The sequence below is a fragment of the Cynocephalus volans genome, chromosome X (assembly GCF_027409185.1).
Source record: "Cynocephalus volans isolate mCynVol1 chromosome X, mCynVol1.pri, whole genome shotgun sequence".
NCBI classification, from domain to species: Eukaryota; Metazoa; Chordata; class Mammalia; order Dermoptera; family Cynocephalidae; genus Cynocephalus; species Cynocephalus volans.
The window spans coordinates 29,448,078-29,475,808 of record NC_084478.1 but is presented as its reverse complement, the minus strand read 5'-3'; the positions used below and the strand labels follow the sequence as shown (position 1 = coordinate 29,475,808).

The following is a 27,731-nucleotide window of genomic DNA, read 5'->3' as shown; positions in this document are numbered from 1 at the left end:
TTTTTTCTTTATTTTATTTTATTTTATTTTATTTTTTTAAATTTTATTTTGTCGATATACATTGTAGCTGATTATTGCTCCCCATCACCAAAACCTCCCTCCCTTCTCCCTCCCCCCTCCCCCCAAACAAAGTCCTTTCTGTTTGCTTGTCATATCAACTTCATATAATTGTGGTTGTTATAAATTCTCCCCCCCCCCGGTTTGTGTGTATGTGTGTGTGTGTGTGTGTGTGTGTGTGTGTGTGTGTGTGTGTGAATTTATTTATTAATTTTTAGCTCCCACCAATAAGTGAGAACATGTGGTATTTCTCTTTCTGTGCCTGACTTGTTTCACTTAATATAATTCTCTCAAGGTCCATCCATGTTGTTGCAAATGGCAGTATTTCATTCGTTTTTATAGCTGAGTAGTATTCCATTGTGTAGATGTACCACATTTTCCGTATCCACTCATCTGATGATGGGCATTTGGGCTGGTTCCAACTCTTGGCTATTGTAAAGAGTGCTGCGGTCAACATTGGGGAACAGGTATAGCTTCGACTTGATGATTTCCATTCCTCTGGGTATATTCCCAACAGTGGGATAGCTGGGTCGTATGGTAGATCTATCTGCAATTGTTTGAGGAATCTCCATACCATTTTCCATAGAGGCTGCACCATTTTGCAGTCCCACCAACAATGTATGAGAGTTCCTTTTTCTCCGCAGCCTCGCCAGCATTTATTGTTCAGAGTCTTTTGGATTTTAGCCATCCTAACTGGGGTTAGATGGTATCTCAATGTGGTTTTGATTTACATTTCCCGGATGCTGAGTGATGTTGAGCATTTTTTCATATGTCTGTTGGCCATTTGTATATCTTCCTTAGAGAAATGCCTACTTAGCTCTTTTGCCCATTTTTTAATTGGGTTGCTTGTTTTCTTCTTGTAAAGTTGTTTGAGTTCCTTATATATTCTGAATATTAATCCTTTGTCAGATGTATATTTTGCAAATATTTTCTCCCACTCTGTTGGTTGTCTTTTAACTCTGTTAATTGTTTCTTTTGCTGTGCAGAAGCTTTTTAGTTTGATATAATCCCATTTGTTTATTTTTCCTTTGGTTGCCCGTGCTTTTGGGGTCGTATTCATGAAGTCTGTGCCCAGTCCTATTTCCTGAAGTGTTTCTCCTATGTTTTCTTTAAGAAGTTTTATTGTTTCAGGGTGTATATTTAAATCCTTAATCCATTTTGAGTTGATTTTAGTATACGGTGAGAGGTATGGATCTAGTTTCATTCTCCTGCATATGGATATCCAGTTCTCCCAGCACCATTTGCTGAAGAGGCAGTCCCTTCCCCAGTGAATAGGCTTGGTGCCTTTGTCAAAGATCAGATGGCAGTAAGTGTGTGGGTTGATTTCTGGATTCTCTATTGTATTCCATTGGTCAGTGTGTCTGTTTTTATGCCAGTGCCAAACTGTTTTGGTTATTATAGCTTTGTAATATAGCTTAAAGTCAGGTAGTGTTATGCCTCCAACTTTATTTTTTTTGCTGAGCATTGCTTTGGCTATGCGTGGTCTTTTAGTGTTCCATAGAAATGTCTGAATAGTTTTTTTCCATTTCTGAGAAAAATGTCTTTGGAATTTTGATGGGGATTGCATTGAATTTGTATGTCACTTTGGGTAGTATGGACATTTTCACTATGTTGATTCTTCCAATCCAAGAGCATGGGATATCTTTCCATCTTCTTGTATCCTCTCTAATTTCTCTCAGCAGTGGTTTGTAGTTCTCATTATAGAGATTTTTCACCTCCTTGGTTAACTCAATTCCTAAGTATTTTATTTTTTGGGTGGCTATTGTAAATGGGCAGGCTTTCTTGATTTCTCCTTCTGCATGTTCACTATTGGAGAAAAGAAATGCTACTGATTTTTGTGTGTTTATTTTGTATCCTGCTACTGTGCTGAAATCATGTATCAATTCCAACAGTTTTTTTGTAGAGGTTTAAGGCTGTTCGATATATAGGATCATGTCATCTGCAAACAGAGACAGTTTGACTTCATCTTTTCCAATCTGGATGCCCTTTATTTCCTTCTCTTCTCTGATTGCTCTGGCTAGTACTTCCAACACTATGTTGAATAGGAGTGGTGAGAGTGGGCATCCTTGTCTAGTTCCTGTTCTTAAAGGAAAAGCTTTCAGCTTTTCCCCATTCAGGATGATATTGGCAGTGGGTTGGGCATATATGGCTTTAATTATGTTGAGATACTTTCCCTCTATACCTAACTTATAGAGGGTCTTCGTCAAGAATGAGTGCTGAACTTTATCAAATGCTTTTTCAGCATCTATAGAGATGATCATATGGTCCTTGTGTTTGAGTTTATTAATATGGTGTATCACATTTATTGATTTGCGTAGGTTGAACCAACCTTGCATCCCTGGGATGAATCCCACTTGATCGTGATGAATAATTTTTCGTATGTGTTGCTGTATTCTGTTTGCTAGTATTTTAGTGAGGATTTTTGCATCTATATTCATCAAGGATATCGGCCTGTAGTTTTCTTTTTTGGTTATATCTTTACCTGGTTTTGGTATCAGGATGATGTTTGCTTCATAGAATGAGTTTGGAAGATTTGCGTCCGTTTCAATCTTTTGGAATAGTTTGTAAAGAATCGGTGTCAATTCCTGTTTGAATGTTTGGTAAAATTCTGCTGTGAATCCATCTGGTCCTGGGCTTTTCTTTGTTGGGAGCCTTCTGATAACAGCTTCAATCTCCTTTATTGTTATTGGTCTGTTCAAATTTTCTACGTCTTCACGGTTCAGTTTTGGGAGCTTGTGTGTGTCTAGAAATTTATCCATTTCCTCCAGATTTTCAAATTTGTTGGCGTATAGTTGTTTATAGTAGTCTCGAATGATTCCTTGTATTTCAGATGAATCAGTTGTAATATCGCCTTTTTCATTTCTAATTTTTGTTATTTGAGTCTTCTCTCTTCTTTTTTTTGTTAGCCATGCTAATGGTTTGTCAATTTTATTTATCTTTTCAAAAAACCAACTTTTTGATTCGTTGATCTTTTGAATGGTTTTTTGGTTTTCAATTTCATTCAGTTCTGCTCTGATCTTAATGATTTCTTTCCGTCTGCTAACTTTAGGTTTGGATTGTTCTTGTTTTTCTAGTTCTTTAAGGTGAAGTGTTAGGTTGTTCACTTGCCATCTTTCTATTCTTCTGAAGTGAGCGTTTAATGCAATAAATTTTCCCCTCAATACTGCTTTTGCAGTATCCCACAGGTTTTGGTATGATGTATCATTGTTTTCATTAGTTTCAAGAAATTTTTTGATTTCCTGCTTGATTTCTTCTTGGACCCATATGTCATTAAGTAGAATGCTGTTTAATTTCCATGTGTTTGTATAGTTTCCAGAGTTTCGTTTGTTATTAATTTCTCGTTTTAATCCATTGTGGTCTGAGAAGATACATGGGATAATTCCAATTTTTTTGAATTTATTGAGACTTGATTTGTGACCTAATACGTGATCTATCCTGGAGAATGATCCATGTGCTGATGAGAAGAATGAATATTCTGAGATGGTTGGGTGGAATGTTCTGTAGATATCTGCCAATTCCAATTGGTCTAGAGTCTTGTTTAGATCTTGTGTTTCTCTACTGATTCTTTGCCTAGATGATCTGTCTAATATTGACAGTGGGGTGTTCAGGTCCCCTGCTATTATGGTATTAGTGTCTATTTCCTTCTTTAGTTCTAATAGAGTTTGTTTTATAAATCTGGCTGCTCCAACATTGGGTGCATACATATTTATGATTGTTATGTCTTCTCGATGGATCAGTCCTTTTATCATTAAGTAGTGTCCCTCATTGTCTCTTTTTATGGTTTTTAGTTTAAAGTCTATTTTGTCAGATATAAGAATAGCTACTCCAGCTCGTTTTTCTTTTCTGTTTGCATGGTAAATCTTTTTCCATCCTTTCACTCTTAGTCTGTGTGAATCTTTATGGGTGAGGTGGGTCTCTTGTAGGCAGCATATAGTTGGGTCCTGCTTTTTGATCCAGTCAGCCAGTCTGTGTCTTTTAATTGGGGAATTTAAGCCTTTTACATTAAGAGTTGTTATTAAAAGGTGTTGATTTATTCCTAGCATTTTATTGGTTGTTTGGTTGTCTTAGGTGTCTTTTGTTCCTTGCTTTCTGATTTACTGTTTGCTTTCTTTGTTGGTGGTTCCTTAGGTTGTAGATAGTGTTTTTGTTAGCTTGTTTTCTCTTCATGAATGCCATTTTTATTATACTAGCAGGTTTAGAATTTTTCTTGGGTTTTTATGGCAATGGTAGTTATTTTTTAGGAACCAAACCCAGTACTCCCTTGAGGATTTCTTGTAGGGGTGATCGTGTGGTAGTGAAATCCCGCAGTTTTTGTTTGTCTGAGAAATATACTATTTGCCCCTCATTTCGGAAGGATAGCCTTGCAGGGTAGAGTATTCTTGGCTGGCAATCTTTGCCTTTTAGTATTCTGAAAATATCATCCCATTCCTTTCTAGCTTTTAGGGTTTGTGATGAAAAGTCTGATGTTAACCTGATTGGGGCTCCCTTATAGGTGATTTGACGCTTCTCTCTTGCAGCTTTTAAGATTCTCTCTTTGTCTCTGAGTTTTGCCAATTTGACTATGACATGTCTTGGAGAAGGTCTTTTTGGGTTGAATACATTTGGAGATCGTTGAGCTTCCTGGATCTGAAGATCTGTGATTTTTCCTATACCTGGGAAGTTTTCTGCCACTATTTTGTTGAATATGTTTTCAATGGAATCTCCATTTTCCTCCCCTTCTGGAATACCCATGACTCGGATATTTGATCGCTTAAGGTTGTCTGATATCTCTCTCAGATTTTCTTCAATGTCCTTGATTCTTTTTTCTTTCTTTTTGTCTGCTTGTGTTATTTCAAACAGCCCATCTTCAAGTTCAGAGGTTCTCTCTTCAACTTCGACAAGCCTGCTGGTTAAACTCTCCGTTGTGTTTTTTATTTCGCTGAATAACTTCTTCAGTTCTGCAAGTTCTGCTACATTTTTTTTCAGGACATTGATTTCCTTGTATATTTCCTCTTTCAGATCCTGTATACTTTTCCTCATTTCATCATGATGTCTAGCTGAGTTTTCTTGTAGCTCATTCAGTTTCCTTAGAATTATCACTCGAAATTCCTTGTCAGTTATTTCAAGGGCTTCTTGTTCTATAGGATCTAGAGTTTGAGATTTATTAACTTTTGGTGGTGTACTTTCTTGATTTTTTGTATTTCTGGTATCTTTTTTTTGGTGTTTATTCATTGTGGCAGGGGGTTTCACAGTCCACCGGTTTGAGACTAATGACTAACTAGGATTTTGCTGTGGTTGCCAATTTGGTATGGCTCCCTCCGTGACTGCTCAGTTGGCCTCTAGTGCCTTGTGTGTGTGGTTGCCTCGGGTCTTGGGCTTTACCGGGGAGCCACCTTTCTGGTCAGCTTGGACTCTGCTGGGCTGGTGGATCATGTAACACAGGGTGTGTGATCTCTGTTGAGCTTTCACTTCCTGTGCAGGACTTCACCCTGTTCCGTGTGCTCTGGCCCAGGCTGTTAGATCGTGCAGTGGCGACCCCACCGGGTATGTGGTTTCTGTCGAGTCTCCGCCTCCCTGGCCGCACGTCTCCCCGCTCTGTGCGCACTGTGCTGGGCTGGGGCGTGTCTTCTGCAACCCTCGTCTGTCAGCTGGGCCTTCAAGACCCTGCTCGGCACCGCCTCGCCCAGGAAGTGTACCAGGTTTCTGCTAGGCACAGACGACCGGTCTCTCTGGGTGCCTTTGTAGCATTGTGTAGATCTTTCTCGGGTCTTGTTCACCTTTGTATCCCCCCCGGTATAAACCGAGTCTAGCGCCCGCCTGCAGCCTGCTCTCTGGCAGGTTCAAGCGGACCTGGGAACTCTCCTACCACACTATTCCCAACCAGAAATTCATTAGGCATTTTTCCAAACTGGTGGCCGCAGAGATGGTATCTGCCTCCCAGTAACAGGAAGTTTACCGGGCGCCGGAGTCCAGGGTGTGGTGGAGTGACAGTCGGCCCGCCCGTACTTCCTTACCCTCCCAACACTGGCCGGGGACGCCCCACGGCACCAGCCCCGCCAGAGAACCGCGGAGGGAGAGGGAGAGGAGGCGGGCCCGCAGGCTCCGGTAAGCCCCGCGCCAGGCCAAGCAAGTGGGAGGGCTCAGTGATGGCCGAGCTGGGCGGAGCTGCCCGCACCTGGGAAAATGGAGGCAGCACCGGGGTGGTGAGTGGCCTGGTGATGCAGGCGGGAGCCGCGTGGGCATCCACCCCCCGAACAGATCTGTGCCAGGGATCACTCACAGTGCTGTGCCAGGTCGAGCGCTCACTCTGTCTCTGGTTTGCCGTCTTCCGTGTTCTCGGCAGCTGCCGCCTTGGGCTGTTCAGTCGCGGCGCGGCTCGGGCGCTCCCAGGAATCTTCTTTAATGCCGGCCTGAAACCTCGAATCCTGAATAGGGCAGTTGGCCGCCTTCAGCGCGGCCCCGGCCTCCGGGGTCCTGTCTGCATCCACAGCAGCCCTGGCGCCGTGTTCCCTGTTTCGAGACTCGCTTTTGCAGCTAAGAAACAATTCTTTTCCTGCTCCACACTTCAAAGCTGTTGCCTGTAAATGAGGCAGCCTCTCCTGCCGGGGGCAAAGTGGCGTTCAGCCCCCACGACCGGCCAGCAGCTGCAGTCCTCCCTTAAGAGATGGCAAGAGGAAGGTCCACAAGTTTCCTGGCTGCCTGAGGCCCAGTGGCCGCCTTTTCCACCTCAGCTACTCCACGCCAGCCGCCATCTTGAAACCCCCTGGGTTTATTTCTTCCCTCCAGATTTTCAAATTTGTTGGCACATATTTGTTTATAAAAATCTCTAACTCTTCTCTGTATTTCCGTGGTATTGGTCATAATGTCTCATTTTTCATTTCTGATTTTTGGTATTTGGATCTCCTCTCTTCTTTTTTTAGTTAGTCTGGCCAATGACTTGTCTATTTTGTGTTTCTTTTCAAAAAAACACAACCTTTTGTTTCGTTGATTTTTTTGTACCATTCTTTTGGTCTCTATTTCATTTAGTTCTTCTCTGATTTTAATTACTTGTTTCTGTCTACTGCTTTTGGGATTAGATTGTTCTTGTTTTTCTAGTCTTTGACATTTAAAGTTAGGTTGTTTATTTCTATTCTTTTGAATCAAGCACTTATTGCAATAAACTTCCCTCTTAGTACTGCTTTTGCAGTTTCCCATAGGTTTGGGTAAGTTGTGCTTGTGTTTTCATTTGTTTCAAGAATTTGTTTTGATTTCCTGCTTTATTTCTTCTTTGACTCATTGGTCATTCAAGAGCATGTTGTTTCATTTCTATAAGTTTGTATAGTTTCCAAAGTTTTGTTTGTTGGTAATTTCTAATTTTATTCTCATATATATACATATATTCACCATATATCAAAATCAACTCAAAATGGATTAAAGACTTAAGTATTAGACCTGAAACCATAAAACTCCTAAAATAAGACAGAGAGGAAACACTTGAGGATGTAGGTCTGGACAAAGACTTTGTGAAAAAGATCTCAAAAGTACAAGCAACCAAAGAAAAGATAAACAAATGGGTTTATATCAAACTAAAAAACTCCTCCTGTACAGCAAAGGAAACAATCAACAGAGTGAAATCACAACCTACAGAATGGGAGAAAATATTTCCAAATTATACATCTGACAAAGGATTAATATCCAGAATATACAAGGAACTCAACAGTATACAAGAACTTAACAGTAAAACAAACAAACAAAAAAATCCAATTAAAATATGGGCAAAGGAGCTGAATAGGCATTTCTCAAAGGAAGACATACAAATGGCCAACAGGTACATGAAAAAATGCTCAACATCACTGAAATGTAAATCAAAATCACATTGAGATATCCTTTCACCCCAGTTAGGCAGGCTATTATCAAAATGACAGAGAATACCAAATGTCGGCTAGGATATGGAGAAAGCGGAATGCCCCTACAGTGCTGGTGGAACTGTAAATTAGTACAGCCACTATGGAAAACAGTATGGAGGTTTCTCAAACAGCTACAGATAAAACTATCCTATGATCCAGCAATGCCACTACTGAGTGTATACCCAAAAGAATGGAAATCATCATGTCAAAGGGATGCCTGCTCTCCCTTGTTCATCGCAGCTCTATTTATAATAGACAAGATATGGAACCAACCTAAATGTCCATCAGCGGATGACTGGATGGGAAAATGGGGTATACACAATAGAATACTACTCAGCCATAAAAAAGAATGAAATTTTGCCATTCACAGCAACATGAATGAGCTTAAAGAAAAATGTTAAGTGAAATGAGACAGGCACAGAAAGAGAAATACTGCAAGTCCTTACTCATAAGCTGGAGGGAGGGTGGGAGGAGAGAAGGCAGGAAGGCTTCCCTGAACTTTCCCCCAAGGCCACATTGGGTTTTCTTTCCCCTGAAAGTTTAACATCCTTCTATCTCTCATCTCATACCTCCTCTAGTGACAGATCAGACCTAACTCCCTTATAGGCCTTTACCTCAAGTTTCCATCCACCCAGACCTCCCTCCAGCCTGTAACCATGAGTAACAACTCATAGCACCCTGACTTGTGTTTGCTAATTGTCTTAGTCTGTTCAAGCTGCTATAAGAAAACACCACAGACTAGGTTGCTTATAAACAGTAGAAATGTATTTCTCACAGCTCTGGAGACTGGGAAGTCCAAGATCAAATCACCAGCAGACTCAGTGTTTGGTGAGGGCCTGCTTCTTGGTTCACAGCAGTCTTTTCACTGTAGCCTCACATGGCAGAAAGGGCAAGGTGTCTCTCTTGAGCCTCTTTTATAAGGGCACTAATCCCATTCATGAGGGCTCTGCCCTCATGACCTAATCACCTCCCAAAGGCCCCACCTCCTCATACCATCATCTTGGAGGTTAGGGTTTCAACATATGAAATTTGGGGGGACACAAACATTCAGACCATACTAATGTTCTAGATCAATGCTTATAAGTACTTAGGTTTCATATACCAGTAACATTTCAAAGCCTAAACTTGCCACTGGCACTAGTTTTACACTCTTTCTTGCCCTAGGAAAAATCTTGTAAAATCACTTGTTATCTTCATTCCATTTTTAAAAGGATATTTTACAAAAAATAAAAGGCCATAAAGTTAAAATAAAATAAAAAATTTAAATTGAATGAATTTATATTTGTGAAAAAAAAAATATTATCCTTAGTTTTTCATTTTGATGTGGACCAGAGGAAATTCTATTGGGGAAATCCTTGGACAGGCATTTGGTGACCTCCGTAGTTGTCTCTCAACACCTTTGATTCCTATACCATGGATAATTGACACTGGGAGAGTTCCTACTACGAACCAACTTCTGTATCTTTATATGTGTCTCTATGTGTGTATGGGATAGGTATTAGCATGCTATTCTACAGATAGCAAAACTAAGGCATGATAAGTTTGGAACTTGCTCAAGGACTCACAGAAAATAAGTGGTGGAAGTGAGATTTGAACCCAGTTATTTAGGCTCCAGTGTTCTTGACTGCTATCCCACACCGCTGCAACTTCTTTCAACTCTATGGTATGAGTATGGTTCTATGCACAAAATAAACACACCAGTATGTGCAATGATCATGGTAGTTTTTGCCATAATATATCACATCTTCTGAACAGAGTAATGGCCCGATATATGAAGAGTCTTCAAAAGGTTCATGAAAAGATTCATATTATCTTTTATATTTTAATTCTATTTTCCTATCAACTTTTTGAAGTACACTCACATATCATCCCAAGAAGACTATTTCTGAAAAGGGTATTTATAAATTGTAAAGTGCTGTATGGATGTAAAATCTGCTATAATTAGTATAATTATCAACACCAACTAGAATTAAAAAAGTCAAGTTTTTCTTAGGTCATCAAAGAAGGTTTATTAAATAAAACAGTATTTCTAAGGGAATCCCATCTACAATATTTTAGGCCAGCAGAATTAACTGATTTATAGGAGAGTTTGTGGAAATTAGAGTTATTGAAAATTAGCCCAATTCACTGCCTGCAGTATTTTACTACCTTGCTGTTGCCTATAAGGTCCTAGGAACCACCCTAAACAAAACGTTGGGTTGTCTTAAACACATTCTTGTCATTCCTTACATCACCTTTCTTCTTACCTTGAGACAAACTTTACCTAACCTTTACCAGAAACTCAGTCCCTTCATTCTTTGTCTCTCTGCCCAACAAGAACCTCTTAGCCAGTTACTTCACTCGAAAGCATCTGACAACATCGCACTTTTGTGTTTTTTCAAGAGCATGGTAATAAAGTACCATGATAAGCCACAGGGGTTTATATTGAGTGGGAACATTTCAGACACAAGGGACAAAACTACTGTAGAGATACTTGAAGAAAAGAATGTTATACTGGTGGCCCTTAATTAGATAACAACCAATTTTTCCAACTGATAAGGTCCATCATAGGTGGTAATGAATGACACTGAAGGCACAATCCCTCTCTGTACTTGCAATACCCATAAAAGTCTCCTATCAGTTCTGTATGATCCCAGTAATTCACCACAATGGATTTCACCTTAAAGTGCACTGCTCTCTACTCAAATTTTACAGCTACCCCTCTCCCAATAACATGACCTTCCTTCACTTCACTTTCAAGGCTTCTTCTATTCTTCCATATCACTCACATAAAACAACAGTAAAAGCTAGTCACCTTATAGCAAAGGAATACAAGCCCCTGTCCACAAGTCAAGGAATGGTTCTGGGTTTATATCTCAATATAAATGCATTATTGAAAAACTGATGGTATAAATTCACTAGTTTAGTTAATAGTAACACACTAATAGTGATTTCCTATATTTGACAAATAGATCATGGTAATGTGAGATGACAAGATTAGAAGAAACAAACAGGTTGAGGGGTATATGGGAACCCCCCTATACTATCTGTGTGACTGTTCTGTAAATTTGAAAGTATTCCAAAGAATAAGTTTATTCTAAAAATTGATGAGGAGGTCCATTGGCCAATTCCTTTGGGAAACTTTCAGTTAAGAAATTAATTATCTCAATGCTTGTAATTATCAGAGCTTTGGGACTATCTATTAAGCATGGTAACTTTATCAGAGGGAATGTATGGTGCTGCATTTTCCAAACATATTTGGACAGAACCCTTTTTTCTTTCTTCAAAAAGTTTCTTTCCAGAAAAGTGCTGACATAGAGAAAGTTTTTCCCAACGTGTTACAGACTCTTATCTTATACTGGACCATGTTCAAATTTTAATCAGCATCTTTGTCTGAAGAGAGAAAGAAGCCATGAACATTAAATTGGCAGAAGATTTGAAACTAGGGATAATATGATGGATGAGAAAATAATCACTAAAATTAAACTTAATAGGCTACGTCAATTGACCAAACTTAATGGGATGAATATAAAAGGATAAACATAGAGTTTACTTTTAGTTAAACAAATTAAAAACAAAAAATCAACAGAGTAAGTTCAGGATGAAGAAGAACGGACTTAAGTGCCCATTATGTTACTACGAACAGCTTTGTGTCTCAGGAGATCTTAGGTCAACTTAGTAGAACTGCCATGCTCGGTGAAGAGGCCCTAAAAGTACTTTTATGGTAAGGCCATTTCTGCAGATCTTTTTTTTTTTTTTTTTTTAAGATCTATGTGCTGCATAAGAAAAGGTCCTCATTGAGACATTTCCAAAGCAGAGGGAACAGGATGATGTGGATCTGGGAAACTATGTCATAGCAAGAAATGTTGAAGAAACTCAAATGTTACCCTGATGAACAAACATCCTAACGGGATTTGACAGTGGTCCTTACATACACAGGGATACAAGGAGAATGAAATCTATTCTGTGTAACTTCAGAAGTCAGAAGAAGGATCTAAGGAAGCAAGTGGAAGCACATCATCTCTGTGACCATTAAACAGCCTCACAAAAGAATGAACATCCTTGAAATGAAGTGAGCTTCCTTCCTCTGGGATTGTTCAAATAGAAGCTGGATGCCCAGCTGTCCAGATTGCTGCCAGGTTGTCTTCTGCATTATACCTGATAAATGACTTCTACAGAACCTTCTAGTGCTAAGATCTCAGAATATATGAAACCACAGGGAAAGGGAAAAAATTAAGAGGCACCGAGAAGAATGACAAACCGCTGAAAACACCCCCAAAGGTCCCTCAGGCCGCACTCTGCCTCTCTTCTAACCATCATCCCTGTGATAATATCTGGAAACTGCCTGGACAAGTGCTGGGGTTTAGCTGAAGAATCAGAGGCAAAATGCCATCCCTGAGTATGTACCTGAGAGACCATTGATGGTATAATTTAATTTACACTAGAGGGCAGGGGAGTGATGAATTCCTCTAGACCAAGTATTGTTGATACTCCAAAAGAAATTTACCAAAACAAATAAACACATAAACACACAAGTATACAAACAAATAAGTTAATTTTTTAGAACTCTATTTTTTTCTCCTATGGAAATAATGGGCCTATAAAAAGTTCAATGTGTACAAATTTAAGGCCTGCTTCAAGGTTGCCCCCAAGCTGAGCCAGAACTATCATGACGAGAGTGAGAGTGAGCTGGACACTCAGGTCACAAAAGTTAGGAAGGCGCTCTCTCAGGGTCCTGTAATTGCTGGCAGGGTCAGCCCCTGAGAGGGAGTGCCTCTTTAAATGTACGTCACAGCCACCTGCTTACATCACACTAGTCCCGGCCCCGTGATTGGTCAGGCATTCAACGCCCCTCCCCTCTGCAGCCTCAAACACTGGTTGCTTAGGTAACAGCCGCTTCAAAGCCTGCAGAGTGGGAGGCGGCAGACCAGACCTTCTCGCATCTCCTGACCGTATGTAGGCCAGAAGCTGGCACCGACACTACCTCTACCCTACAATGTCCCGGGTCCCGGACTGGAAGAGGGCAGAGCGTAGTCCAGGAGCTCCTGGGGCCAGCTGCGATGACAGAGGTGGCAGAGGCAGCAGTTGGAATGGCCCCTCAGGCGGTTTGGGGCCTAGAGCCGCAGGCTCCCATGAACCACCACTCTGCTTTAGACTGGAGAACCACCTGGTTGGCTCAGTCATTGGTCGTGGTGGGTCAAAAATAAAAGACCTACAGCGTTCGACAAACACTAAAATACAGATAAAAAAGGGGGACTGCGAAGCAGTAGTGAAAATTTTTGGCAGCAAAGATATGAAAGCAAAGGCCAAGGCAGCTATAGATACTCTTATTAAAAGACAAGAAAGGTACCGTTCAGAATCGGATGTGGATAATGCTGCGTCCCAACCTCCTGTTGGGAGAGACGTAAGCACAGTTAACGTTGTCAGAGAAGCTCCGCCATTGATGGATTTGGATCGTATTAAGGCAGAAGCCGTGGCGTGGGAAAAAAGAAAGTGGGCAGATTTACCACCAATTAAGAAAGACTTTTACACAGAATCCAAAGCTACAAGCTCCATGTCTAAAGAACAGGTAGACAAGTGGAGGAAAGAAAATTACAACGTAATGTGTGATGACTTGAAAGATGGTGAGAAGCGTCCCATCCCTAATCCAGCTTGTGAATTTGAGGACGCTTTCCGTCCGTACACAGAACTTATGAAAAGCATAACAAGGGCGGGTTTTCAAAAACCAACACCAATTCAGGCACAGGCATGGCCCATTGCCTTAAAAGGAGTAGATCTTATAGGAGTTGCCCAAACTGGCACAGGCAAAACATTGTCCTACTTAATGCCTGGGTTTATTCATCTTGATGGTCAACCGATATCTAGAGAACAAAGGAATGGACCTGGCATGCTAGTCCTCACTCCCACCAGAGAATTAGCTCTTCAGGTGGAAGCTGAATGTTCTAAATATTCATATAAAGGTCTGAAAAGTATTTGTATACATGGTGGTAGAAATAGAGAAGGACAAATTCAAGGCATTACCAAAAGTGTAGATATCATTATTGCAACTCCTGGAAGACTGAATGACCTGCAAATGAATAAGTTTGTTGACCTACGAAGCATAACCTACTTGGTCTTAGATGAGGCAGATAAAATGCTACATCTGGGGCTTGAGCACCAGATTAAGAAAATTTTGTTAGATGTGCGCCCAGATCGGCAGACTGTTATGACAAGTGCAACTTGGCCAGATTCTGTCCGTAGACTTGCACAGTCTTATTTGAAAGAGCCTATGATTGTTTATGTTGGCACTCTGGATCTAGTTGCTGTAAACACAGTGAAGCAAAATATAATCGTTACCACAGAAGCAGAAAAACGAGCTCTTATCCAAGAATTCCTAGAGAATATGTCACCAAAAGACAAAGTCATAGTGTTTGTCAACCGAAAACTTGCTGTTGATGACTTATCAAGTGATTTTGGTATCCAAGGCCTCCCTGTGCAATCACTACATGGTGACAGAGAGCTATGTGATCGAGAGGAAGCATTAGAAGACTTTAAAAGTGGAAAAGTGAAGATATTGATTACAACTGATTTAGTATCCCGAGGACTTGATGTTAACGATATCACACACGTATATAATTATGATTTCCCACAAAACATTGAAGAATATATCCACAGAGTAGGACGTACTGGACGAGCAGGAAAGACTGGAACGTCAATTTCCCTTATCACTCAAGATAATTCAAAGATTGCCAATGAATTGATTCAAATTCTGAAAAGAGCAAATCAGAGTGTCCCAGAAGATCTTGTAGCGATGGCCAAGCGATACAACTTCCATAAACAAAAAAAGGGGACACAGAAAAAAGACCAGGAAAATCTTGAGGAAAACCCAAGAAGAATTATGTTTACATTGAAAAGTTGTACCAGCTACGGGAAGATTTAAGGCATGTTGAACATACACAGTATTCAAGATACATAAGAAAGTTATTGGAAACATACTGGCAGTTTGAAGACATAACTGATTCTTAAATAACTCTAAGCTTTCAATACTGTGTATGTTCTTTAATAAAAAAATGTTTTTAAAATGAGAGCATGAGATACTTTGTGGGGAAAAATTGAATGCTATGTATTGGTAAAATCTTGTTTCTTTAATAGTCTGCCATGTCGATCTGTCTTAAAGACTTGGGAGAAGGCAGTGATGGTGCTTTTCTTGCTTTATAATAGTTGCGCTGAATTGCAGCATACATCGCTTTCATTAAGCTTATTCCAGTCAAAATATTCTCTCCCCAGCACCCCCAATGGTTGGTGCCACAGTAATCCCTAAACATATCTCCACTGTCATTCCTGAATTATTTTTTAGTTCATTAGAAAATAAGTGCTAAATCTTCTAGAAGATTCTACAGTTCTATATTATCTGATAGATGTAACCAAGAGAAAACGTGTCTGACTGTCTGGGAATCATATCCTTACGTGAATTCTGTCACTAACCACTGATTAGAAATTCCAGGGAGGTCACTTGTCTTCTCTAGGTCTCAATTTCTCCACTCATAAAATGGGATGGTTAGATTAAAAAAATTGGGGGTCTCCTTCACCTCTAAAATTTTGTGATATTATAAGTAAAATCGTGTACCCCAACTTTGTATTAACACCTTATAATCTAATCTAGGGAAAATTGCACCCTTGTGTAATAAATTGAACAAAGAAACCCTTTTTAAAGATCAGAAATACTTTCTGCATGTTTAGTAACTTTGTAATGTGACTGGCAGGTTTCTTTTTATTCTTTGCTTTTCTTTTCATCATATTTTGTTTTTAATTTTTGATTCAATTTGTCTTGAAAAGGTCAAAACCACATATACACACACACCAGAGGAAAAATTGAGTGTGAAAGAGAAATATATCATCTACTGGGGAAAATATAAAAAAATCAGATGACACTCTTGCCATAGGAACCCATTTTAGTAAAACTCTAATTTTGTTTATAATTCCATCTCTTATGCCTTACTTAGAAGCAACATACATCTCACAATTGCAAACAATATCGCCACAATGATGCAAAATAAATTCCAAAATTCAGTTTTCATGGAAACGTTGGAATTAGTTAAGACTTAACATTTCTGGCAAAATAAAGAGAAAAATTAATGCAACTGTCTTTTCCCACAGCTTGCTTGCCTTAGTTGTGAACACAAATAAGTCAGAAATTAAGAGGAAAAAAGAGTTAAACACTCTAGGCATAGGTATTTGAGGTTTAAAGTCTGCTTTTAAAGGTTTTATATATAGGCTCAATATCTCCTGATAAAATTAATAGCAATGGTTAACACATTTGAATGACATATACCAGGTGCTTAATCTCATAATTTCTAATATTCATAAGTAACCTACTCAATCATGTCTAAATAACAACAACAACAAAAACTATCACTCAGTGTCTGTGAGTAAGAAAAGTGTGCATTTCTTCTATAAGAAAAGGCTGAAAAGAAGAGCCAGTGTATGGAGAAAGGTAAGTAGAGACAGAAGAACGGTTCTTAACCAGGGGTACTTTGCTACCCAGGAGACCTTTGACAATATCTGAAGACAGTAATGGTTGCTACAACTTTGGGCGGGGGGTGAGGAACTACTGGCATCTAGTGGGTAGAAGTTGCTAAACACCCTGCAATCTATGGACAGTCCCACACAACAAAGAATTATCTGGCCTAAAACAATAGTGCTGAGATGGAGAATCCTTGAGAGACCATAAGAAAAACAAAACAACCAGTTGCATAGGAACCAAGAAGGGGCTCCTTTGGGAACACAGGGGCCTGTTTAGAATAGGGAATGCACAAAGGGCAAAAGCCTTAAGTGCACAGAATGGGAACATTATGTGCTGAAAACAGCACATGCTGGAAACAGCAAAGATGTCCTGATTCATTAGTAGGAAACACTGAGATCATTTTCTGTCCTGTTCACACACTCCTTTCTGTACTTCTTTTAATACTATATTCAGCTTGTTACATGGCCAAGGTCTGGATACTACCACAGAAGATGAGACATGACCGAGCTCAGGGCTGCACCAGCTTTCTCCTTTCTTGCAGGAGTTAGCTTGGTGTAGTCCCTCTGGGCCTCTCATAGCTTTCAAATATTTGGGCTTTGAGTAATCCTTGCATCTCCATCACTGAAAGGATAGTGATAGACTCCAAAGGGAAAAAAAAAATAGAGGGTTTCTAAGCTATATCTTATGGATTGTATAGAATAAAGCCCTACAAATTTCCTATCTTTGGTATAGTTGTATCAGCGGTCCTCCACCAGAGACAATTTTGTCAATGTCTAGATACAGATTTGGTTGTCACAACTTGGGGTGGTGGTGGTAGCATTGGCATCTCCTGGGTACCACTAAACACCCCACAATGCATAGGAGAGGCTCCCCACAACAGAGAATTATCTGGCCCAAATGTCAGTAGTGCCGTGGTTGAGACACTGTGCAATAAATTCAGCAAAAAGAAACAAGCAACAACAGCAAATCAAACCTAGTTGTAGAGATACTGTATTAGTCTGTTTCTGTTGCTTATAACAAAATATACGGAACTGGGTATTTTATAAAGAAATTGAAATTTATTGCTGACAGTTTCTGAGGCTGGGAAGTCCAAAGTCCAAGGAACATATCTGGTGGTGGTGACAGTGACCCTTCTCATTGCAAGAAGCAGAGAGAGCAGAGATGAACCTCCTCAATCTCCTTTTAAAGCCCTTCAAACCATGCCCCTGACCACAATTATTAATCCATTCACTACAGCATGGTCCTGCAATCTAATCACCTCTTCAAGGCTCCATCTTTAAGTTACCATAATAGGATTTCCCACCCTCTTAACACCATCACAGGGGTGGGGGGATTCAAGGTTTGGGGGGTACAATCAATCCAAGGCAAAACCACGAAGGCACTTCAGGGAGGAAAACAAAAAGAGATTATATATTGTGCACTGTGTAATATAAACCCCCCTGTAAACTTTCCTGTCTTTGTTGCAATCTGTGTTTCTGAACTGGAGTTGATTTTGTCCCCAGTTTGACATTTGGCAATGTCTGGAGACCGTTTTAGTTGTCCCTATCAGGGAGCAGAATTGCTACTGGCATCCAGCAGGCAGAAGTCAGCGATAAACACCCTATAATGCACCAGATAGCACCCTATGACAACTGATCTTTTGGTCTGAAATGTATGGTGTTGAGGTCAAGAAACTGGTTTACTTTGACCAATAAAGTTCTTGTGTGAGCAAATTGTTTCTCAGAAAGTCAAAGAAACACTGAGTTCTGCATCCAAATTGGAAGGGCTTGAAACCAAGGCACTGAACATGCACTGGCACAGGAGTGAAAGTCTGAGGATTCAGCTGCCCTCAGAGATTTTCCTATAAGATTCTTAGCATAGTGACTCACATTCAGTAGGTATTCCACAAATGTTAGATCCCTTTCACCCTCACTCTCCCATCACCCATTATACACTGCTTGTTCAGTATTCTGGGCGCTGCTCAGGCTATTCGCCCCGGTCTGGAATGTCCCTTTTCTTTCCTCTCTGCCAAGCCAAATCATAGTCATCATTCTGGGTCCAGCCAAAGTGCCACATTTTCCCTAAGTTCCTGTCTGCTCTCCTTCATTTCAAAACTTCTGTAGCTCTCCTTATCTAACAATAATGTTGACATTTATACTATACTAGTTTGCATTCCGACAGAGACAACTTTGAAAAATTCAAATGAATTAAGAGGAATTGCACAATCAGGTATTTAAATACATTATAAAAGTACAATACTTAAAACATTTTTATCCCATGTGATTGACAAACTGTGAGAGAGAACTGTCCAGAGATAAATCTGTATATAAATAAGGTATGTAATAAAGGTGAAATTTTAAATCAGAAAAGAAAGGAAAGTCTATTCTAAACTAACTAAATAAAATAAATAAATGAAAGTTATGTGATACATGCCAGAACAATTGATTAACAAAATTCTCCTACCATTAAAAAGTAATCCACACTAGATTCTTGCTCTTTATAAAAGAGAAAAGAACTTGAAGCTTACATAGGAAAATAATTTCTGATATCAAAATGGAAAATAATTTTTAAACATAAAAGCAAACACAGAAAATTAATAGGTTTGACAACATAAAAATGAAAATCTTCTTAATGTCAAAAGTACCATCAAAGACACAGGAAACACCAGAATAATAATTTTAAATATATAACACAATCATAGTTATTTATATTTAACATACAGAGCTTTTTACAAAGAAAAAAAAGATGAATCCCAAAGTAGAAATTTGGACAGAAATGTAAAAGACAATTCACCAGAAAAGTGAAGAGTAATTGTGTTAAAAAGTGCGTGACTTCTTTAGAGTGAAAGGAATAAAAATTAAACCAATGACATAACTTTTTCTCTGGAAAATTGGGCTAAGATTAGAAAGAAAAAAAAAAACCCTGAAAATACCTAATGCTATAAAACATGCAGGGAAATAAACACCAGTAAATTACAATTTGGCATAATTATATTCCTTGGAAAGATAGTTGAAATTATGGATAAAATCTGTATATGTTTAATAGACTTTGCCCCAGTAATGTTACTTCTAGACATTTACCTTAATAAGATAATCACATATATACCAATATTTATGTACAAGGCTTAAAGTGTTAATTTAAGTAATTTTTTAAAAACCCCGAGGTCCAATGATAGGGCACTAGTTAAATGAATTGCAGCATATCTATTCCTGATTTGGAAGAATAGAAATCATTTTCTTAAAGAATGTTTAAGGAGTGGAGACCCGTGTGGCACTGGGGCTCACTCTTAGGCCCCAGAGGGAAGTGCCAACAGCTGCAGCAGCCTCTGAGGTGAGCTCAGACCTACATGGCACCAGGGCTCAGTCCTAGGCCCCAGAGGGAAGCGCCCATACGCCCAGCAAGTGCAGAGGTGAGCCGAGATCCATGTGGTACTGGGAGCTCAGTCTATGGCCACAGATTCTATAACAGGAGTCAAGGTGATGTTATTTAGCAACTGCCGCACCTACTGTCACTGCAAGGACAGTTCACCACCACAGTACCAGCCAGGGCCACTCTAAAGGCAACCTGCTGCTCACTTGACTACATAGATATAAGAAGGGTCACTAGTAGAGCCTGAAAATAGAGGAAGAAGTCTTTATCCTCATAGATAACCCCAGAGTAGTAGAAGAAGCAAGTCCTCTACCAGATGACCAAACATCAATGAAAAAATACTAGAACTACAAAAAAACAAGAAGATATGACACCACCAAAGGAATACAGTAATGCTCAAATTTCAGACCCCATAGAACATGGAATCCTTGAAATGTCTGAAAAGGAATTCTGAGCAATGATCTGAAGAAAAATCAAAGAGGTAAAAGAAGACTCAATTAGAGAACACAATGAAACAAGAAAAAATGTCCAGAACACGAAGGAGGAAATTTACAAAGAGATTGATACCTTAAAAAAAGAGTGTAGCAGAACTCCTAGAAATGAAAGACTCAGTCAATAAAATAAAAAACGTAACAGAGAGGTGAGCAGCAGGCTAGAGCAAGCAGAAGAAAGAATTTCAGATATCGAAGGTGGTCTTTTTGAAATAACCCAGGCAGACCAGAAAAAAAAAAAAGGGAAAGAATTTAAAATATGACAAAAAATTAAGAGAGATAGCAGACAAACTCAAGTGCTCTAGCATCCAAATTGTGGGTATTTCAGAAGGGCTGGAGAAAGGAAAAGATATTGAAAACTTCAATAACAGAAAACTTCCCAGGTGTAGGGGGAGATGCAGACCTTCAGATCCAGGAAGCTCAAAGGTTGCCAAACAGATTCAATCCAAAATGATCCTCTCTGAGAAACATTATCGTCAAATTTGCAAAGCTCAAAGACAAAGAGAGAATTCTAAAAGCAGCAAGAGAAAAATGACAAGTCACCTATAAGGGAACCCCTGTCAGACTAACAGCAGACTTCTCAACTGAAACCCTACAGGCCAGAAGAAAGTGGAATTATATATTCAAAATACTGAAAGAAAAAAATTGCCAGCCAAGAATTCTTTACCCAGCAAGGCACTCCTTAAGAAATGAGGGAGAAATAGTGCATTTCTCAGAGAAACAAAAATTCTGGGAGTTCACTACTGCACGACTAGGCCTGTAAGAATTTCTCAAGGGAGTCCTGCATCTGGAATCCGAAGAACAATATTCACTATCATGAATATACAAGAAAGAGAAAAACCTGATGTTAAAACAAAAATGCCAGTGAGAAAGAGAAAGAAGCTAAATCATGCCACCTCAAATTTCCAGCTAACACTGAAGAAGAGAAATAAAAGGGGAAGTAATGATCAAAAGATATTTGAATCATCTAAACAAAAAGCAACTAAATGACAGGAATTAAACAATACTTGTCAATAACTACCCTAAATGTGAATGCATTAAACTTCCCATCAAAAGACACAGACTGATTGATTGGATTAAAAAGCTAGACCCAAGTATATGCAGTCTTCAAGAGACCCACCTCATCTGTAGACGCACACAGAGACTAAAGGTGAAGGGATGGAAAAGGATATAACATGCAAATTGAAACCATAAATGAGCAGGAATAGCTATTCTTATATTGGATAAAATAGACTTTAAACCAAAAAACATAAAAAGAGACAAAGAAGGCCACTGTATAATGATAAAAGGATCTATCCAGCTAGAAGACATAACAAGCATAAATATGTATGCACTGAATATGGGAGCACTCAGATGCATAAAGCAAACACTCTTAGACCTAAAGAAAGAAATAGGACCTAATACATTAATAGTGGGTGACCTGAACACCCCTCTCCCAGTATAGGACAGATCTTCCAGGCAACAAATCAACAAAGAGACACCGAATTTAAACTACACCTTAAACCAACCAGACCTGTCAGATATATACAGAACTTTTCACCCAACAACCAAAGAATATACTTTCTTCTCATCAGCACATGGAACATTCTCCAGGATAGACCACATATTAGGCCACAAATCTAGTCTCAGCAAATTTAAATAAATTGAAACATCCCAAGTATCTTTTCAGACCATAACAGACTAAAACTGGAAATTAATAACAAGCAAGACTCTGGAAACTATATAAATAGATGGAAACTAAACAATAGGCTCCTGAATGACCTATGGATCCAAGAAGAAATCAAACAGGAAATCAAAAAATTTCTTGAAACTGATGAAAATAAAGACACATCATACCAAAACCTGTGGGATACTACAAAAGCAATACTCAGAGGGAAATTTATTGCAATAAATGCTTACATCAAAAGAATGTAAAGACTTCAAATAAATGACCTAACCCTATACCTCAAAGAACTAGAAAAACAGCAACAATCTAATCCTAAAGGTAGTAGACAGAGAGAAATAATTAAGTTCAGAGCAGTACTAAATGAAATAGAGACCCAAAAAGCAATGGAAAAGATCAACAAAACAAAAAGTTTATTTTTTCAGAAGATAAATAAAATAGACAAACCATTAGCTAGGTTAACAAAATAAATAAACAAATAAATAAATAAATAAATAAATAAATAAATAAATAAATAAATAAATAAATAAATAAATAAATAAAAGAAGAGAGAAGACCCAAATAACAAAAATTAGAAATGAAAAGGGGGACATTACAACCAATAGCACAGGAATATGAAGAATCATTAGAGAATATTATAAACAACTGTATGACAACAAAAATGAAAACCTGGAAAATATGGATAAGTTTCTGGACACATACAAACTACCCAGACCAAATCAAGAAGATATAGAAAACCTGAACAGACCGACAACAAACAACGAGATTGAAGAGGTAATCAACAATATTCCAACAGAGAAAGGCCTCCAGGTCTGGGTGGCTTTACAGCTGAATTAATACCAATTCTCCTAAAACTATTCCAAAAAACTGAAACAGAAGCCACTCTCCCAAACTCATTCGATGAGGCCAACATAACTTTGATACCAAAACCAGATAAAGAAACCAAAAAAAGAAAATAACAGGCCAATATCTTTGATGAACATAGACGCAAAATTCCTCAATAAAATATTAGCAATCAGAATACAGAAACACACTAAAAAAATTAAAAACCATGATCAAATAGGATTCATCCCAGGGATGCAAGGATGGTTCAACATATGAAAGTCAACACATTCAACAAACATCATGTTTGATGTTGATACATCACATCAGCAAACTCAAGGATAAAAACCATATGATTATCTCAATAGATGCTGAAAAAACATTTGACAAAACTCAATATGCCTTCGTGAGAAAGACTCTCGACCAATTAGGTATAGAAGGAAAGTATCTCAACACAATAAAAGCCATCTATGACAAGCCCACTGCCAGTATCATTCTGAATGGGGAAAAACTGAAGGCTTTTTTGTTAAGAACAGGAACAAGACAAGGATACCCACTCATACCACCTCTGGTACTAGCCAGAGCAATCAGGCAAGAGAAAGAAATAAAGGGCATCCAGATTGGAAAAGATGAAGTCAAACTGTCCCTATTTGCAGATGACACGATCCCATATATAGAAACATCTAAAGACTCTATCAAAAACCACCTAGAGCTGGCTAATAATTTCAGTAATGTTGCAGGATACAAAATAAATCCCTCAAATCAGTTGCATTTATATTCTCCAATAATGAACTAACAGAAAGAGAAATCAAGAAAGTAAGCCAAATTTCAATTGTCACAAAAAAATAAAATACCTAGGAACCAATTTAACCAAGGAGGTGAAAGATCTCTACAATGAGAACTACAAGCCACTACTGAAAGGAATTAAAGAAGACACAAAAAGATGGAAAGATATTCCATGCTCCTGGATTGGAAGAATTAACATTGTAAAAAGGTCTATATTACCCAGAGCAATCTACAGATTCAATGCAACCCCCATCAAAATACCAATGACATTCTTCACAGAAATGGAAAAACAATCTTAACATTCATATGGAATCACAAAAGACCCTGAATAGCCAAAGCAATCCTGAGCAAATAAATAAATAATTAATTAATTAAAGCTGGAGACATAATACTACCTGACTTCAAATTATACTACAAAGCTATAGTAACCAAAACAGCAAGTACTAGCATAAAAAAATAGACAGGCAGACCAGTGGAGTAGAATAGAGAACCCAGAAATCACCCCTCAGGCTTACAGCCATCTGATATTTGACAAGGACAACAAAAACCTACATTGAGGAAAAGACTGCCTCTTCAATAAGTGGTGCTGGGAAAATTGGATATCCACATGCAGAAGAATAAAACCAGACATGCGTCTCTTACCATATATTAAAACAACTCAAAATGGATTAAAGACTTAAGTATAAGACCTGAAACTGTAAAAATACTAAGGGAAAATATTGGTGAATCACTTCAGCAATTCTTTCTGGGCACAGGCTTTATGAACATGAGCATGAAAGCACAAGCAGCCAAGGAAAAAGTAAACAAATGGGACTATATCAAACTAAAAAGCTTCTGCACAGCAAAGGAAACAATCAACAGAGTGAAACAATGACCTACAGATTGGGAGAAAATTTTTGCTAACTATGCATCTGACAAGGGATTAATTTCCATGATATACAAGGAACTCAAGCAATTACACAGCAAAGAACCAAATAACCCAATTAAAAAATGGGTGAAGGAACTGAATATACATTCTTCAAAGGAAGACATACAAAAGGTCAACAGGTACATGAGAAAATGCTCAACATCACTAGTCATCAGGGAAATGCAAATTAAAACCGCATTGCAGTACCACCTCACTCCAGTTAAACTGGCTATAGCCAAAAAGATGGAGAATAACAAATGCTCATGAGGATGTGGAGAGAAGGGAACACTCCACACTGTTGGTGGGACTGTAAATTAGTACAACCACTATGGAAAACAGCATCGAGCTTTCTCGACAACTACAGATTGATCTTCCATATGATCCAGCAATCCCACTTCTGGGTATATACCAGAGGAATGGAAATCATCATGTCGAAGAGATACCTGCACGCCCATGTTCATTGCAGCTCTGTTCACAATAGCCAAGATATGGAACCAACCTAAATGTACATTGATGGATAATTGGATAAGGAAAATGTGGTATATATATACTATAGAATAACACTCTGCCATAAAAGAATGAAATCCTTCCATTTGCAACAACACAGATGAGCTTGGAGAAATATGTTGAGTGAAATAAGCAAAGCACAGAGGGATAAATACCACATGTACTCACTCATAAGTGGTTGCTAAGAGAGAAAGAAGGAACCAAAGAAAGACCACAGTGGTGTGTTGGACTTGCAGAGGGAGAGAACGTACCTAGGGATACAAAGTGGAGTGGAGGAAAGGGAGTTGGGTAGTGAAGTCGGGGATAATTGGGTGGGGGACATTGGGTATAATCGCAATTTGTACTAATGGGCATGCTGCCAGTATGGATCTAGCCATTACATTTTGGGCATGAGTAGTGACAGTCAGCTTTGTATCTCATGAATATTCATAATCAATGAAAAATGTACTGTGCAACCACAACAAAAGAAAAGCAAAAAGAATGTTTAATAGCATAAGGGAAAACAGATTATAAAATGACCTTGATTATTTTTAGAAAATTACATTGGCTTCAGTACTATGTTGAATAGGAGTGGTAAGAATGGAAATCCTTGTCTTGTTCCTGTTCTTAAAGGAAAAGCTTTCTGCATTTCCAGATTCATGATGACATTGGCACTAGGTTTGTCATATATGACTTTTATTGTGTTGAGATACTTTACTTCTTACCTAATTTGTTGAAAGCCTTTATTATGAAGGGATGTTGAATTTTGTGAAATGCTTTTTCTGCATCTGTTGAGATAATAATATGGTTTTTGTTGATTTGCACATGTTGAATCCCACTTGATCATAATCCCACTTGATCATAATCCCACTTGATCATGAATCCCACTTGATCAAGGTGTATAATCTTTCTGATGTGCTGTTATATTCTGTTTGCTAATGTCTTGTTGATAGTTTTTGTATCTATGTTCATCAAGGATATAAGCCTGTAGCTTTTTTGTTGTTGTTATGTCTCTGTCTGATTTGGGTATTATGGTGATGCTGGCCTCACAGAATGAGTTTGGGAGAACGGTCTTTGTTTCAATTTTTTGGAATAGTTTAAGGAGAATCGGTGTTAATTCCTCTTTAAAGGTTTGGTAGAATCCAGCAGTGAAGCCATCTGGTCCTGGGCTTCTCTTTGTTGGGAGAGTGTTGATTATTGCTTCAATCTCATTGCTCATTACTTACTGGTCTGTTCAATTTTAGTACTTCTTCTTGCTTCAGTATTGGTAGTTTATATGTGTCCAGAAATTTATCCATTTCCTCCAGATTTTCTTTTTTTTTTCTTTATTTTATTTTATTTTATTTTATTTTTTTAAATTTTATTTTGTCGATATACATTGTAGCTGATTATTGCTCCCCATCACCAAAACCTCCCTCCCTTCTCCCTCCCCCCTCCCCCCAAACAAAGTCCTTTCTGTTTGCTTGTCATATCAACTTCATATAATTGTGGTTGTTATAAATTCTCCCCCCCCCCGGTTTGTGTGTATGTGTGTGTGTGTGTGTGTGTGTGTGTGTGTGTGTGTGTGTGTGAATTTATTTATTAATTTTTAGCTCTCACCAATAAGTGAGAACATGTGGTATTTCTCTTTCTGTGCCTGACTTGTTTCACTTAATATAATTCTCTCAAGGTCCATCCATGTTGTTGCAAATGGCAGTATTTCATTCGTTTTTATAGCTGAGTAGTATTCCATTGTGTAGATGTACCACATTTTCCGTATCCACTCATCTGATGATGGGCATTTGGGCTGGTTCCAACTCTTGGCTATTGTAAAGAGTGCTGCGGTCAACATTGGGGAACAGGTATAGCTTCGACTTGATGATTTCCATTCCTCTGGGTATATTCCCAACAGTGGGATAGCTGGGTCGTATGGTAGATCTATCTGCAATTGTTTGAGGAATCTCCATACCATTTTCCATAGAGGCTGCACCATTTTGCAGTCCCACCAACAATGTATGAGAGTTCCTTTTTCTCCGCAGCCTCGCCAGCATTTATTGTTCAGAGTCTTTTGGATTTTAGCCATCCTAACTGGGGTTAGATGGTATCTCAATGTGGTTTTGATTTACATTTCCCGGATGCTGAGTGATGTTGAGCATTTTTTCATATGTCTGTTGGCCATTTGTATATCTTCCTTAGAGAAATGCCTACTTAGCTCTTTTGCCCATTTTTTAATTGGGTTGCTTGTTTTCTTCTTGTAAAGTTGTTTGAGTTCCTTATATATTCTGAATATTAATCCTTTGTCAGATGTATATTTTGCAAATATTTTCTCCCACTCTGTTGGTTGTCTTTTAACTCTGTTAATTGTTTCTTTTGCTGTGCAGAAGCTTTTTAGTTTGATATAATCCCATTTGTTTATTTTTCCTTTGGTTGCCCGTGCTTTTGGGGTCGTATTCATGAAGTCTGTGCCCAGTCCTATTTCCTGAAGTGTTTCTCCTATGTTTTCTTTAAGAAGTTTTATTGTTTCAGGGTGTATATTTAAATCCTTAATCCATTTTGAGTTGATTTTAGTATACGGTGAGAGGTATGGATCTAGTTTCATTCTCCTGCATATGGATATCCAGTTCTCCCAGCACCATTTGCTGAAGAGGCAGTCCCTTCCCCAGTGAATAGGCTTGGTGCCTTTGTCAAAGATCAGATGGCAGTAAGTGTGTGGGTTGATTTCTGGATTCTCTATTGTATTCCATTGGTCAGTGTGTCTGTTTTTATGCCAGTGCCAAACTGTTTTGGTTATTATAGCTTTGTAATATAGCTTAAAGTCAGGTAGTGTTATGCCTCCAACTTTATT

At 38.6% G+C, this 27,731-nt stretch overlaps 1 protein-coding gene across 1 annotated transcript; it reads left to right on the top strand.

The window, feature by feature from the left end:
• Positions 1 to 12,897: 12,897 nt before the first annotated feature.
• Positions 12,898 to 14,736, top strand: LOC134367836 (probable ATP-dependent RNA helicase DDX53; the record flags this gene model as incomplete). Its single annotated transcript, XM_063084525.1, has 1 exon — positions 12,898 to 14,736. A coding segment is annotated over exon 1 (1,839 nt), but the record flags the coding sequence as incomplete, so codon positions are not given.
• Between the last annotated feature and the right edge of the window lie 12,995 nt (positions 14,737 to 27,731).